Source organism: Rhincodon typus, chromosome 20 (genome assembly GCF_021869965.1).
Source record: "Rhincodon typus isolate 14 chromosome 20, sRhiTyp1.1, whole genome shotgun sequence".
Taxonomy (NCBI): domain Eukaryota; kingdom Metazoa; phylum Chordata; class Chondrichthyes; order Orectolobiformes; family Rhincodontidae; genus Rhincodon; species Rhincodon typus.
Genome location: NC_063351.1, coordinates 14377160 through 14389450, shown reverse-complemented (window position 1 = coordinate 14389450; position 12291 = coordinate 14377160). Strand labels below are relative to the sequence as shown.

The 12291-nt window shown below is 41.9% G+C and overlaps 1 protein-coding gene across 1 annotated transcript in view; it reads left to right on the top strand.

Annotated features, from left to right (window-relative positions):
- The window catches only part of plce1 (phospholipase C, epsilon 1), a 347723-nt gene that overhangs the window by 217169 nt on the left and 118263 nt on the right, over positions 1-12291 (top strand). The window contains exon 4 of the mRNA XM_048609167.1: positions 10248-10564. Within this exon, the coding sequence (XP_048465124.1) occupies positions 10248-10564 (317 nt within the window). The remainder of the gene's footprint in view (positions 1-10247; positions 10565-12291) is intronic.

Sequence of the window (12291 nt, the reverse complement as noted above, 5' to 3'; positions counted from 1 at the left end):
CCATAGCCCCCTCTGTAACATCACTCGACTTCATCCTACCTCAGCTCATCTGCTGCTGCTCAAGTCCTCATCCTTTATTCTCTAGTCTGGACTACTCCATTGTGCTCCTGGCTGGTTTCTGCAGTCCACACTTCATAAACCTGAAGTCTTCCAAGACTCTTCTGAGTGTCCTGACACACAACCCCCCTTTCCCCTCTTACCTATCCTCATTGACCTGCATCAGTTGTTGGTCAAGCTACTTCTTCGTTTCAAAATTGACACCTCTATTTTCAGATCCCTGTATGGCCTCATCCTTCCTTAGCTGTCTGATCAAATAAAGTCCAAAGTCGTTTCTCCTTGAGATACCTGCAGTCCTCAGCTTCTGCCTCCCCAGGTTTTATCGCACTGCCTTGATGGCTATGCTTTCAGTTGCCAAGGCTCTAAACTCTGGAATTCGCTCCCTTCACCTCTCCACATCTCCACCTTACTTTCCTTCTTGAACACAATTCTTAATCATCAGATTAAGCCTCCAGAGATCTGATTTAACATCTCCCGTTGGCCTGGTGACGTATTTTGTTTTGTAATGCTACAATAAAGCACTTAGCGATGCGTTATTACATTCAAGGTGTGGTATAAACGTACATTAATTTTGTTTTATTGATGTTAGATATCCAGCCTCTGAAATATTTTACTTCAATTTAAGTTTTTGAAATTTATTTTCCAGAAAATAAACATTTCTGTGGAACCAGCAAGATCAGGCCTGTGGTTGGATGTATCTAGGCAAAGCAAGGCTATTGTTCTTTTAATTTCCAGCCATTGCCACTGCCAGTTCCTCTGGCCACCCACACACCGTGGACTGTACAGAAGGGAATTATTTCGTCGAGATTTAAATAGATCCTCCAGTGCTCTTGGACCAAACACTGCAGAATGTTCTGTTGCATTTTGCTTGCATTCTACCATGGTTTCTTGCTATTTGCATCATTTGAAACAGAGAAACTGTCATTTCCAGTTACCCTAGTTGCTGAGACGCCACCTTGAACCACTGCAGTCCATGTGCTGTAGGTTGACCCATAATGCTCTTCGGCAGGGAATTCCAGGATTTTGACCTAAAGAACGGCGATATGTTTCCCAGTCATTTCAAATTGAAAATGGATACAAATTGTTTGTATCGGGTGAAGAACAGTTTAACCTTTTTTAAGGGGTTTCTGGCCAAAGTCACGAGGTCCATCTGGGAAGGGGAGGTCAGAATCCTCAATCCTGCACCCACCAGCGACTGTTCTCCATCCACTGATTGGCTGGTTCACACTTGCTGTGAAAACCACAGCCCCCACCCAATCCCATCAAGGAATTTAAATTCACTCAGACTTGGTGAACTAACATTATTTAAGGATATGGATGAGCAAGTGGAAATGTTAACCAGGCCACTATTTGATTATTCAGAAGTGTTACATTTCATAACCTGACTGCAAGCCACTGGTTATGAACATATGAACATACAAAGGGGTAGGAATAGGCCACTCGGTCCCTCGAGTCTGCTCTGACATTTAATATAATCCTAACTGATCTGATGAGTCCACATTCACGCCTACCACCATAACCTTACATTGCATTCATTACTTACCAAAAATCTATCCGCGTCTGCCTGAAAAAGATTCAACATTCTGTTTCCATTGCCTTTCAAGGAAGAGAGAGCCAAAGACTAATGACCTTCTGTGAGGGGAAAGAAAAGACTTCCTATCTGTTTTAAATGGCTGACCCCATATTTTTAAGCTGAGACCTCTTTACTTCTAGATTCTCCTGTCAGAGGAGATATCCGCTCCATATCTACTTTGTCAAGACACCTCAGGATCTTATACCTGGGACCCCCCGTCATTATTTGGGTCCCTGGATTACTAATCCAGTGACAATAACACCCAATAATGAAAATGGAAAAAGGACAGAAAAGGGACCGTGTTCATGCAGGCTGATTAAAGTGTCGGACAACTCTACACCTCAAACGTATCTAGGTGGAAAGCAGATCAAAGAGGATTTTTCTGCATGCAATTAAATTACAAATGTAATGTTCATTGCTTTTCCAGTTCTGCAAATTGAATCTGACATGCATTACAAAGCAATTATATTGTGGTATCAATAGCTCAAGAAACATCATTCCCTTTGCATTATAATAGGATGTGTCTACTGTTTCAGCAGCAATTTATTGGTTTGGAACTGCCTTTGTATTTGAGCCCCTATTTGCAATTCAATCTCTCTACTTCTTTTGACAAAATGAATATGGGTTATTTTGTTGTTGCATAATGTTGCCTGCTTCTTTGCACAGTAATCTCAAACATACATTAGATCTCCACATCTCAAACTGGCATTTGTGTGGTTACATTGATTTTCGTTTATAATGGAAACAACATTTGCATGAAAGAGCATGTGAAAGTACTTTGCCATTATTTTCTGTTACACCTAATAGGTTTCCTGTTGCCCGTGTCCTCAATTCAAATGTTTTAAGTTCTTAAAAACTTCAAACGTCTTCATTTTTTTCAGTCATTCATGGGATGTGGGCATCGCTGTCTTTTGCAGTTACCCAGCTGGTAAGGCACCATCTTTACCTACTGCAGCCCATGTGCTGTAGATTGATCCATAATGCTTTTAAGGCAGGGAATTCCATGATTTTTGACCTAAAGAGCGGTGATATATTTCTCTGTCGAGATGTGAGTGGCTTGGAGGGGAACTTGCAGTTTGTGGTGCTGCCCTTATCCTTCTAGGTGGATATGGTTGTAATTTTGGAAGGTGCTGTCTAAGGAGCCTTGGTGAATTTCTGCAGTGTATCTTGTAGATAGACACTCAGTAGCAGCAGTGTGTACTGTGGTGGAGGGACGCATGTTTGTCGATGTGGTGTTAATCAAATGGGCTGCTTTGTTCTGGATTGTGTCAAGCTGCTTGAATGTTGTTGGAGCTGCGTCCATCCAGGTGAGTAGGGAGTATTCCATCTGTATTCCTGACTTGTGCCTTGTAGAAGGTGGGCTGGCTCTGGGGAGAAAGGAGGTGAGTTATTCACTGCAGAATTCCTACTCTCTGATCTGCTGTTGTAGCCACAGTATTAATATGGTGAGTCCAGATGAGTTTCTGGTCAATGGTAAGACTCGGGGAGATTCAGTGATGGTAATGCTGCTGAATGCCAAGAGGCGATGATTAAATGGTTTCCTGATGGAAATGGTTATTGCTTGGTGCTTATGTGAATGTTACTTGCCATTTGTCAGCCCAAGCCTGGATAAATGTCCAGAACTTGTTGTGTTTGGATATGGACTGCTTCAGTATCCGAGGAGTTGTGAATGGTATTGAAATTTGTGCCATCATTGGTGAACATCCCCACTTCTGAACTTAGGGTGGAGAGATAGTCACTGATGAAGCAGCTGAAGATGGTTGGGTCTAGGACACTACCCTGAGGAACTCCTGCGGAGATGTCCTGGAGTTGAGATGATTGACCTCCAACAACCACGATCATCTTCCTATGTGCCAGGTATGACTCCAACCAGCATGGGTCTTTCCCGCTGACTCCCATTGACACTAAATTTTGCCTGGGCTCCTCAATCCCACAGTCAGTCAAATGTGGAAATGGCGTCAGCCTCGATGTCAAGGGCAGTCACTATCACCTCCCCTCAAATGCAATACGAGAGCCATTATTTAGTGTTTGTGCCAAACCAAGTTAGCAACAGGTTTGCATCATCTATTTTTACTGTTGTAAATGTTAACCTGTTCATATTTCATCTAGAGACCAGCATTTAGCATCTCATTGTTCAGGCATCAATGTTAGTACAATTGAGCCATTTCCCTGTCACTGCATATCAGAATTTCACAGATCAATATGTCTTATACTCATAAATATATATATATGAGTTTCATGCCATGGTGTTCTCTATTTGTGTCAAACAGTGTTTGGGAATTGGTGAGAATTCATTGTTGCACTTTAAAAACACACGCATGAGTGCCACTGTATGCCACATCTCTTGTAATATGTTGTATAATATTTCCCTCAGCATTCGCACTATGGTGAATAAAAGCTAATTCAAGTTTGTATTTTTAGCTGATAGTCAGGAGATGTGCAATTGTTGTCTCTGCAGAACATTTTTCATCACCACACAGCTACCTTACTATCAAAGTGGGGTAGGCTGGTGTTCAGACTGTGTTCGAGAGGTATTACAGTGAGGTGTGCTGGCTCTGTATGTTTTCAAACCAAGTCATTCCGCTATCGTAATCTACTTTGTAAAACTGTAATACCGTTGAAAACAGCTGAAGACTCACATGGTAAGGAAGCTGCATAGCTCATTCTAAATTATGTGATCAAAAGTAAATACCTTGAGCTTACTTATTACACTGTGCAACTGGCTTTTCAAGGTTTTTTTTTTGTTTCCACTGCTCTTTTTGGAAATATGTTCTATTTATTTTTGTGGAAATAGATTCCTTTGAGCTTCACTTCTGATTTACCATTAACTATTCTGAATCACTTAAGTTTAGAATATAAGAAATGAGATCAAGAAGACGAGATGGCCCTTTGAGCCTGTCCTGCCATTTAACAAGACTGATCTTTTACAATAACTCCAGTTTCCCAAATTGTTTCCTCTCCCTCGATTCCCTCTGAGAAGTATCATTTTCATTCAAGTTGAAAGATCTCCAATTTTCCAGTCTACCCTCAGTCCTCAAATGGCGGAGGTTTCTTTCATGGCTCTTGTCTGCCCAAATGTTCAACTTTATTGTTTATTCTGTGTTTTTATGACCAAAATAGGAAACAGTGTCTGAGATACGGCTCCCAGTTTTCATTCCAGAGTTTGGGTATGCAGAGGTGGGAGAAATCCCGGCTCTAAGAACTCCACTATTACGAATGGCCATCTGCAAGTCTGAAGTTCAGGGCAAGATGGATTGGGAATTGGGCTGGGAGAGCCAAAGGAGCTGCTGCTTCCCAAAGTGGGCTGGGCAGAATAAAGCATAGAGCTTCCCTCCTGCTCATGTCCCCTCATCCCCACATACTTCCCATCTCCCATCCATGCCAATTTCCCAATGTCTCTCAATATCCTTACACTATTCCCCCACAACCCTTTAAACCCCCAGGCCACTTGGTGCCTATGTACCCATTCGCCACAACCATTTATAGCCCCTGTGCCATCCTATTGTCTGTCCAGCCATCCCCACAATGTCCCTCATTCTCCCTGTGCTGCTTGTGTCTCTAAACATCCTCTTGACTCTATTTAGCCTGATGCCAACTCATGCCCCTACTCACCACCCTTTGCCCTTCACTCACTTTGCCAACTCACCGAGTGTACACTATGAGCAAACCTCAGGAAGTATGCTGATTGTGTCCATTGATGATGTTACTATTGTGGGGGGGAGGGAGGGAGAAAGCTCTCTTTGGTTACAAGAGTCCATGCATTGAAAGTTCTTCAACAAATAAAAACCAAAAGAACTGTGGATGCTGTAAATCAGAAAAACAGAAGTTACTAGAAAAACTCAGCAGGTCTGGCAGTATCTGGGAAGAGAAATCAGAGTTAACTTTTTGGGTCCGATGACCCTTCCTCAGTACTGATGGTAGCTAGGGAAATGTTGGTTTATATGCAGAAGATAAGGTGAGGGGAGGGGGTAAGGAGTAAATGATAGGTGGCGATAGAGCCCAAAGAGAGAGAAGAACAATTGGACAGACAAAAGAGTGGATGATGATCTGGCTAGGAGGGTGAATAGCTGTTGATGGGGACTGTTAGTGAGTAATAGTAGGTAGTGTGTAATGGCAGGCTATGTGATAACAAGGCCTGGTGTGTGGGGTAGGTGGCTGGGACATGGGAGAGTTCAGGCCCTAAAATTATTGAACTCTAAATTGAGTCCAGAGGGGGCTGCAGGGTCCCCAAGTGGAAAATGAGATGCTGTTCTTCCAGCTTGTGTTGAACTTTGCTGGAACCACTACAGCAAGCCTAAGACAAAGATGTTGGCCAGGGAACAGGTTGGTGTGTTAAAGTGGCAGGCAATAGGTAGTTCAGGGTCTTTTTTTTGCAGGCAGAGAGTAGGTATTCTGTGAAGTGGTCCCCCAGACTACGCTTCGTTTCCCCAATGTTGAGGAGACCTCACTGTGAACAGCAAATCCAGTAGACTAGATTGTGTGAAGTGCAGGTGATGTTGCTTCACCTGGAAGGTATTTTTGGGCCCTTAGATTCCAGGGAGGGAGGAGGTAAATGGTCAGGTGTTACACCTTCAGTGTTTGCAGGGTTAAGGTGCCGTGGGACTGTGGGGGTGGTGTTGGGAATGAAGGAGGAGTGAAGGGACAGTCCCTTTGGAAGGCAAACAAGGAAGGAGAGGGGAATATGTGTCTGGTGGTGGCGTCTTGCTGGAGGTGACGAAAATGGCGGCTGATGATCTTCTGCATGTGGATGCTAATGGGATGGTGGGTAAGGACAAGGTGAGCACTATCACTGTTACGGGAGAGAAGTGAAGGTGGAAGTCCAGAAGATGGGTCAGACCCGATTGAGAGAATTTCACTTAAGTGCTTCACCCATAGGTGCGTTATCTATTATGTCAACAAACATTTCCATCCAATAAGTGGTGGAGATGTCTACCAAAATGCATATTTGATAGGCACCCTATTGCAAAGGTTGTTTAGGAAATTAGTCACGCAGTACAAATCCTATTGCAGTTTTGTGTGAACAGGCACTGAACTAGCTAGCACTTTTTTTTTTCTTGAAAACATCACACATGTTTTCTTAGGACAGTTCCTTGACAATTTGGCAGTCTCAATGTGTTACGCATCTTCTAAGCACAGCATGCCCTTTCAAAATCAGAAAGGGTGCTTTACCTCCTGCAAAAGGATAGGGGAGAAACATTAAAACATTGCTCCAGCCCTCACCCTCTCATCCTCTCACACCTCTTTAACCCTCATGACTCCCTATGACACATTCATGTGAAGCCAAGCATCCTAATACCCTCTACCTATTCCCCATAACCCCTCTTGACAACTTAGTGCCAACTTTTACCCTTTCCCCTTTCACCTACAGTGCCAATTCATCAAGTATTCACAAGTACCCATGTAGACAGCAAGAAGTATAATTCTATGGCTTAACATTCTGTATGAGCATATATTACGCTAGGTAAAAAACATACACATTCATAAAAACATATTTTGACCAGTTGACAACTGTCAACAGAGTGACAGTTCTTGATTGTTTTTGACGGGTCCTGAGAGGTTGGACAGTTTCAAATGGGTTCATGAACCTTTTACTCTGTCTTCTCCACAGTTCGTAGTTGGAAAGGACATCTGACCCCCACAAAGGATTCCTGACCCCACCCCCAGACTATCTGATACCTGCCCTCTCCAACCCAAGGGATCCTTGACTACTAGCTCCAAGCTGGCCCAGCACAATACCTACAGGGTGCCTCACCTCTTCAAAGAGAGACCCTCGTTATCCAGAAGAAATGTACTGAGAACAACCCTGGCCTCATCTCCACACTAGGGACTTCAAGTCCAATGAGTGGAGTGGAGGCAGCTGGCTCTGGGTATTATGTATGTATGATGTACGGACCAGCTCCAATTTCTAGCCCCTGAAAATACGAGCTGTTGGATTTGAGCTGAACTTCAGTTTGCAACAGCTTCTGGCATTCTGTGCTGCAGTGGAGATGCTGTCATACCAAAAATCGTTCCCATGGTCTATACAGCTTCAGTCAGATCCTCTGACAAATCATCAATTGAGTTGATTATTTATTTAGTTTTCTTATTTACTCTATTGATAGCTGCATCACACGAGATGTACCATCATTACCACTGGCCAACTCTCCTCGCAGCTTACACTGTCGCATTGTTTTCAGGGCTGCTGACTCAACCAGGTCAAGCACAGGCAACAGCATTCTCCTCTTAGTGACATTTCCTCAATTGAGGGTCTCAGTCCTATCTTCCAGGTGGATCTTCATCCTCCTTCATCCACACCAAGTCTCTTGCTATTTTTGGGGGTGACCAAGGTCACTTGACTGCAGCCAGGCACTCTGTCTTGACCAATTGTAGCTACAGCCAACTGCTCTTGTTACTATGGCAGGGTTTAATAGCTGACCTGACGGTAGTTGTTGCAGCTTTATACTTGTCAACCTGAAATTTACACTCATTCAACTTAATGTGCAGAAAGTTTAAAAAAAACCTAGAGCTGTTAAATTCTGAATCCATTAACGCTCCTGGATTCCAATTTCCTTGTTAGCCATTTGTGTGAGGAGATTGCTTGTTTGTATTCACTTTATATACCATTAGCCCCCCACCATCTGCAGACATTAACTGACAGCTGAGAAAAGATTATTGGCTGCTTCCTGATTAAAGCTGTATTTATGCCTAAGCATTCCCCTCACTCGCTGCCACTACTTCATCCACCCCAGCTCTCAACCAAACCATTTCATTTCATTCCATGTTTTCGTCATCTATGAAGTTGACCACTTTGCATCGAATTGAGTTCTATCCAATTGATACAAATTAGAAACCGAGTGAGGTATTCAAGTACTGTTTGTCTGATATTCCACTTAGTACTTCATATACATGTATTACCCGATAGCATTTAGAGTGCTTTAATTCCTAAAGTAATTGTTTTTCTCATAAAAATTGGCTTTCATCTCTGATCAACATTTTACTGCCTAATTATTTTCATGTTTATGTCTAGTCTACTCTTTCTGTCCTACCTATATTATCCTTGCTCATGACTTGAGCTTTGCATTTCAATTTTCAATGTAACAGTAAACTCCACTATTACCAGAACAGGTTTGCTCCCTCAGTGGACCCTCTGAGTGCTGTCACAAATAAGCTGTCTGCTATTGACCTGACCTTTCTAATAGTTGGTATGGATGGCAGGCCAGATGACTGAAAGTGTCATCTCACTGCTTTTGAACAGTAATTAGCACTGCAGACGTAAAGAACAATGATGCTTACCTTCCAGAATAGACCTTTCCATTTATGGTGAACCCAGTAGGAGTTAATGATGAGAGACCATCAGTTTAAATTTGCCACTATGAGAGCAAGGAGAAATTTATTTCCAGTGTTGTTAGAGTATGCCATGCAGAGATTAGTTAATATGGACTTTTAGAAGCAGATGATTTAGATGTGAAACTGAAGAAGAGTGGAATGCATTATGTATTGCATTAACAAAGAGTCAGTACAAGCACAACTTGGGCTCAATGGACCCCTCCAGTGCTCAAACCTTGATAATTCTATGGAGATTTCTATACTGTAGTGTCTCCTTGAATTGATTTACTGAACTCACAGTTTTACCATTTTACAGTAATGAAGCTATAATTGACATTAATCTCTGTTAGATGCCAAACCACATGAACAATTTGAGTTAATGAAGAAATCTGAGAAACAGGAACATATTGAATCTCGTCAAATACATCTACAATCATGCTGCCATTTGATAATCTCAAAAATGATTGCAAATTGTACAAAAAAGAATATGGCATCTCAAGATTATTTCAGTGACTGACTTTGACTTTAGAATAATATGGAGTTTCTTCTTCCTCTTGTGGTTAGTGGGATCACAAAAGGATTAAATCACGCAAATCTGTTGAAATTGTTTTTGACTTGATTCATAAGATGCAGGAATAAGGCCAGCGTTCATTGCCTGTCCCTAAATGTACTTGAAGGTTAAAATGCACAACTTTGTTCAATATTCCAGAGGAAAGTGTAGAGTCAACAACATCTGGGTCTGAAGTTGCACATCGGCCAGACCTGGGTAAGAATGCTAAATACAATACCCTAAAGGATATTAAAGAACCTAATGGGCCTTCAAGGCAATCACCTTGACTGACAAATTACTGATCCTAACATTGTAGGTCAGACCTTATTTAAAAAACTGAAATCAAATTCTTCAGCTACTTTGGTGAGATTTAAATCTTTCCCAGATTATTAATCCATGCCTCTGGTGATATAACTACGCTGCTATTCTACCCCTGCAAGAATATTTTTATTTGAAATTATTTACGTTAAATTCAGAAGAATATATGGATTGTTTTGAAGTAACTTGAAGGTTTGATGGATCTTTGCACATGGAGTGAGAGTAGTTAAATTGTATCAAGTCTACATTCTGTGTGGAAGTGTTTTCATAATACACTGTTTGAAATAATGATATGAAAGGTTGTCAACTGTTCTTGTTTGAGTTTTGATAATATTTAGCATTTACATTTGAGATTGAAAGGTGTCTCACTAAACTGCAGGCGTTTAGTATTCTGAATATTTTAGAGAGATGATAAGCTTATGGTAAACTCTCTTCGTTTTCTAGAGCGCCAACTCTGTATAACGATGGCTGGCTCGAGCACCCTGCCATCCAATGTGACTGGCATCAGCAAGGAACTGGCAGACCTTCGACACCTGATTCAATTCCCTGAAGAGATTGCCAGTATTCTGACCGAGCAAGAGCAGGAACTCTATCGTAAGGTCTTACCACTTGACTACCTCTGCTTCCTGACCAGGGATTTAGCGAATCCAAGTTGTTCCAATAGGTCATCACCACTCAAGACCTCCACATCAGCACCCACTCTCAGCGACGCAAGTGGGGAACACAATGCAATTGAAGATCTCGTGTCAAGATTCAATGAGGTAAGCTGATGCTTCGCTTCTACCTCAACGTAGATTTAATTTTATTTCACTGGCTGAAGCTGGTGGCTTTTTAATTCATTTGTGTGATGTGGGCATCACTGGCTGGCCAGCATTTATTTCCCATCCCTAGTTGCTCTTGAGAAGGTGGTGGTGAGCTGCCATCTTGAACTGCTGCAGTCCACCTGCTGTACAGGAGAACTTGCAGGTTCCTGTGAATCTGTGAACTTGTCCTTCTAGACAATGCAGGTAATGAGTTTGGAAGGTGCAGTCTAAGGATCTTCAGTGAATGATTGATTAAACTTGAGAGTTGAAGTCACAAACTTGATCCCATTCTACCACCATTTTCACGAGTGTGTTCGTAGAGTCATACAATGGAATCCCTACAGTGTGGAAGCAGGCTATTCAGTCCATCGAGTCCACATCACCCCTCTGAAGAACATCCCACCCAGACCCACCCCCTGTATTTCCCATGGCTAATCCACCTAGCCTGCATGTCCCTGGAAACTCTGGACAGTTTAGCATGGCCATTCCACCTAACCGGCACATTGTGGGAGGAAACCTGAGCACCTGGCGGAAACCCATGCAGACATGGGGAGAATGTGCAAACTGCACACAGCAGTCACCGAAGGCTGGAATGCAGCCTGTGTCCCTGGCACTGTGAGGCAGCAGTGCTAACAACTGAGCCACTGTATCACACTGTGTTGGAGCTTACATTGACACTGGTCAATGGGATTTGTACTGTCCCCACAGCAAAACAATGGTAATTAAGGTTTAAGGAAATAAATCATGGCATATTTTATGACAATTATTTTCTCTCAAAGGCATTTAAAAATGAAGAACTAAAGAAATTAACATTGTTTGCATATTTCAAACATATGCAAACTATAAAACCCTAAATGTATAAGGATGGCTGGGGGTTATCAGTTATTTCAATGATTTGTTTGGAAATTCTCTCAGCCTTTCACCTAATCTTTTCAACAGTCCCCTCAATAGTTACCAACTGCCATACCTCGTCAAAGTGGCTGTCATGTGCGGGTGTCATGTGGTCTTTGGCCATAAAGGGGAGGCTGACCTCATTCTCTGTAAAATCTGCAGATGTGGGCTATCAGAGAGTTACTGACCAGCAAAAAGTACCAGCACAGGTTTAAAAACATTTCAGGGTGTTAAATTGGCCTTTGTTGGAAAAGAACAATGTTTGAGGTGTAAAATGTGCTTGCGATTTGCTATTGTGCATTTTGCACTACTCCTGAGGACTTGTGTCTTTTCATTGTACTCATGTTACTGCATTTGGTTCCTGATGATGTCTGTTGGAAATGATGTGCCCCAAGGATTGAGAGAATGGCATGATAATACTGTTTCATTAAGGTATGCATTGGCATCTTCCAACTGTACTCTGCCGTGTGAAACACTATGTACTTTCATACTTCATTTACGGTTTTCATCAGTCAACAGTGATGAATAATAAATATCCACTACTCTAATTACAATTACTTTCCAACTGAGGTCTCAAAATAAAAGTAGGTAACAATTTATTTTTATAAACAAATAGAATGGAGGGCTAAGAATATAAAAGGATGGTTTAATTTGAAGGAAAGACATAAAAAGAAAGTAATGGGAAAGCCCAGGCAAAGAAAACGTGCTCTGATTGTTTCAATTTTTCTTTTAATTTTCCTAAAGTTTTCCTTGATAATGCCATTTATTTTTCCGGTTTACTTTTCACATTCAGT